Genomic DNA, 4,534 nt, shown 5'->3' with positions numbered 1-4,534 from the left:
AACAACTAAGGAGGGGGAAATCTAAACATTCCATCAATATCTTGGGGGTGGGGGGGGCAGAGACAAGTATCATTACATCAAATTAATATTATCACACTCACACACACACACACATATATATATATATTACTCACTTTTTCTCACCGTACTCAGGTGTAAAATGAGTACCTGGCCGTTAACAGCGTCGTCTTTGTCCAAAAAATTGTAATATCGCCTTACAGGCGGCATGTCCCGTCCTACATGTTAAAATGTTGCTGTTGACCAGGGATCCCTTGTAAAGCGCTTTGAGCACATTTAGTGGATGTTGCGCTATATAAAGCTCAATTTTATTTATTAATTTTTTTTTTTTTATTTTATTATTATTTTTTTTTAATTTTTAAGTGCAGATCATAAACCATGATGATGAAAGCTCCTGATTAAGCATTTATGGGATTTTTAATGCACCTCACAAAGAAAATGATGAACAATATTTTTAAAAACAAGTAGAGGTGTAATGATTAAATAATAAATTATTGAATATAATATCATAAATTATAATATTTTTATAATAAATCATTAAATAATAATTAATCATTCATTTTTATAGATTATCTAATTGGTTTAATTAATGTTAAATTCTGACATTGTGCGCTGTAAAACAAAGCTTGGATTTTTTTTTTTTAAGTGGGAGAAAATGAACGGATGAGGTTAGAAACCATCCCACTTTCTTTTTTTTTTTTTTAAAGTTTGAGGACAATAGAGTATTCACAATACATTATAATGCTCTGGATACTGATATTTTAAAATATTTCAATGTTTTGTGTTATATTTTTGGTATCTCAATTATTTATAGAACAAAAAAATACTAACTAGAATTCCCTTTTTACGCTAACAGAGAACAAAAAAACAACAACTATATCTTAGATAAGTATTTGTGTGACCCATCGTCTCAAAACGGTATTATGTCGGAACGAACCAGATGCTTAACAGCGGTTTACGTTAAATGGTCAAAATATAAATTGTTGTATAGCACCCTAAAATAGGTATCATTCTCTCATAACATACAAACTCAAACAGTGATATCTGGCTATAAATTCAATTATCAAATTCTTAACCATCCCATACCGTTTTGAGGCGAAGGGTCACAAATGTACAGCCTGGAAGGAAACCTTACAGTTTCATGTGGGATGATACTTCTTATTCTAATTTTTTAAATTATAGTAACTCAAACGATTATTTCAGTAATCGGACGATTACGATCTCAAAACTTCCAATCACCATGACTTATATCTCTATAAAACGATATTATTATAAAAAATAAACAGTGAATCTAACACACACACTGACATTTCCTTTCTAAACAATGAAAGCAACTAGACAATCACTATATTACATGAATGTATAGGAAAACATACCCAACCCCTAAGGAAGCGGAGCAAATCATTAAAAAAAAAAAATTAAAAGAAAATTAGAAAAATAAATAAATAAATTTTCAAAAACAAGCATTCATTTGCTTTATTTTCAGCGACTGGAAAAGAAATTTAAAATGAGGAAAAGAAATAATAAATCAAAGGGGGAAATATCCTCAAAATTGAATAGACATATAATACAAGTATCTGCAATCAATCATGAAGTAGTAAAAAAAATAAAAAATCATCATCATATCTTTGCACAAATCACTGGCCTCAATCGCAACGATGCAGAAAATTTTCTTAAAATTACCGGCCGCATTAAAGGTCCAAATAGGGGGGGGGTTTTTATCACACATCGAAATGAAGCATTTCCTATGGATAACGACGGAATGAAGTATTTTCTTTTGGATAACATCAAAATGAAGCATTTTCTATGGATGGTTTTACCCAATGTTTAGCGACACGATGCATACTTGATTGAAGAGTGATCTTGGCCTAAACTTAGAAAAAAACTGTGTATTCTTACAGCTGAATGCTTTGCGACTACGATCATTGATGTATCAAAAAGACAAAAATACATCGTAGATTTCGTAATGATAAAGAGGGTAGAATATCATCGTAGACAGAATCAATAACTTTTTTTAATGTTGGCAATTTTCTTATACTTTTTGTAGATTTCAGGGGCAAAGTGGCCGAGTGATTAAGGCATTGCACTGTGACCTGGAAGGTCCTGGGTTCAAGCCCCACTTCAGGCACTTTCGTATTTTTCCTTGAGCAAGAATATTAATCCCCAATTTGCTCACTTGGACAACATGGGTGATTCCTGTTGACATCAGACAACTTGTTTGATGAATTATCTATATTCCTTCGTGGAATGCCTAGGCTACGATATCTTATGGTGTCGTGGCGAAAGGACATCATTTTATTATTTTTTTTAATACCATAGACAATACTAAATTAATAATAATTTTAGAGAACTAATGATAAAAGATTTAAAATAAATAAAACTAAAGATATATAAATGAAAAACAAAGGACAGTTTAATGGGTAAAGCGTTTAAAAATTCCTTGAATCAAGTTTTGAAAATCTACTTTGTAATGGAAATAAGGGTTATTTTACTCACCATAGCGACAGAGTCTTCCTCCAAATCAGCAATACAAACTGGGGAGTCACCTCGGACACTAAAACCAAAACCTTCATTGGGTTGACGTTCTAAGACAACTTTCCGAGGTGCTGACCAGTTGGAATGAGCGTTGAAGATCGTAATTGGGCCCTGTTGGAGCAAAAAATTATGGAAGAAAATTTTTTAAAAGTAGTCCTTCAGTGAGAAAATAAAGGGAGCAAATTTGACTCGTAAATAAGGGAACAACATACAACAAACGATGTTTCGGTCTTTGGCCTTTTTCATGTAAACACAAAAATTTTTTATGTTTTTTTATTAGGTTGTCATAATAACAATATAGGTGAAAATGTGTGTGTGTGTGCATGCAAGGGGAGAGAGAGAGAGAGAGAGAGAGAGAGAGAGAGAGAGAGAGAGAGAGAGAGAGAGAGAGAGAGAGAGAGAGAGAGAGAGAGAGAGAGAGAGAGAGAGAGAGAGAGAGAGAAAGAGAGATATTTTTGTACACACACCCATTTATACAAGGGCTCACATGCACATACCCTCATATGCATAACAGAGACGAAAAATAGCTGTTAACATGACTTATATATTTTTACCCTACAATTTCTGATAATGGATTGAAACATAAAATAACATTGCTCACCATCTTCCAGAATATGTCAACCACTTTGACTTTGGAGAAGTCTGGCTGCACTTGGATGGAGTTGTGCTCCGATTTCGGCAAGACTCCACCAATTATGAGAGGATCGGAGAAATCATCCTCCTCTTCCAATTCATAAAACTTGGCAAGGGACCTGAAAATTATAATATAATATTTTGCTTAATTTTAACATTAGTTTGGATTTTATACAGAATGTCAGAGTTGAGCGAGGAAGGACATTGTGCGGCTTTGTGGTCTTGTGATATGACACTTGCTTTCGGATCAGAAGGTCCTGGGTTCGAGTCTCGGTTGGTGCATAGTTGAGTCCTTGGAGAAGGCTCTTTACCCACATTATCTCACCATAATCAGGTGTAAAATGAGTACCTGGCCGTTAAACAGCGTTGTCTGTCCGAAAAAAATTGTAATATCGCCTAATAGGCATCATGTCCCATCCTACATGTTAAATGTTGCTGTTGGCCACAGACCCCTTGTAAAGCGCTTTGAGCACGTTTAGTGGATATTGCGCTATATAAAAAAGCTCATTTAAATATGGGTTGGGAGGTGGCGCAACCCTTTTTCAAGCAGAAATATCAAACAAGTAAAGCTGAACATACAAGCTGAACTGACATGGTCCGTATAGTTGATAAAAAAAAAAAAATAAATAAATAAATAAATATCTCCGCCTTGTCGATCCTGGGTGAAGTTATGATTTTTTTCTGACCACCCAGTAGTGATTGGGTAGCTGGATATGTCAGACTTGGCAGAAAGCACTTTGTGATAGATTAGCATCCTATCCAAAGAGTAGCAAGCAATTGGTATTGTCCGTTCAACACTATAGAAATCAGGATAAACTAAGGATTCATGAACCTAATGACTCTAAAGGAAATACTCGCCTTTCATGCGTCTTTTGTAAAATATCCCCGAAAGAGTCAATTTTCCTCAACTGTTTACACAGGCCGTGTATTCGTAGAGATTCTTCGTGGTTCACAACTGCCTCTCTTAGGTGAGCTTTGCCTTGAGATACAATGAAAGAGAGTGAAATAACAGATAAAAAGAAAAGAAGGTCAGGGGCGGGGGTAAAAAGAATAAAAATGAGATACCACAGAAAAAGAAAGGAAAAAAAAAGAGGTTTTGGTTAAAAACTTGTTTTAAAAACGTTTCCTTTTACTTAAAATACAATGCCTATGACTTTAACTTTGTCTGCAACAGAACTATATTGGACAGGGTTTTTGTAAAAAGAAAAGAAATAAATAAATCCAAAATCTCCACTGAGGTTTAAACCGGCAGCCTTCTGATTAAAAGGTGAACGACTTGACTATTACATCATCATCTCATCCTAAGAAAAATTAAAGTGTGCAATGATTCAATCAGAGGTCTGTCTTT

General features: G+C 34.3%; 1 protein-coding gene across 1 annotated transcript in view; it reads right to left on the bottom strand.

The window, feature by feature from the left end:
- Positions 1-2,514: 2,514 nt before the first annotated feature.
- Positions 2,515-4,534, bottom strand: part of LOC144976273 (rhophilin-2-B-like) — a gene marked incomplete at its 3' end in the record, with an annotated part of 14,958 nt that continues 12,938 nt past the window's right edge. Inside the window, 3 exon segments of the mRNA XM_078920467.1 lie at positions 2,515-2,664; positions 3,155-3,305; positions 4,045-4,165. Of these exon segments, the coding sequence (XP_078776593.1) occupies positions 2,515-2,664; positions 3,155-3,305; positions 4,045-4,165 (422 nt within the window).

This window comes from Berghia stephanieae, chromosome 7, assembly GCF_034508935.2.
Source record: "Berghia stephanieae isolate SIO BIC M18660-M18661 chromosome 7, UCSD_Bste_1.3, whole genome shotgun sequence".
Taxonomy (NCBI): Eukaryota; Metazoa; Mollusca; class Gastropoda; order Nudibranchia; family Aeolidiidae; genus Berghia; species Berghia stephanieae.
The sequence above is the reverse complement of the archived record's forward strand: the minus strand, read 5'-3'. Positions and strand labels throughout refer to the sequence as shown.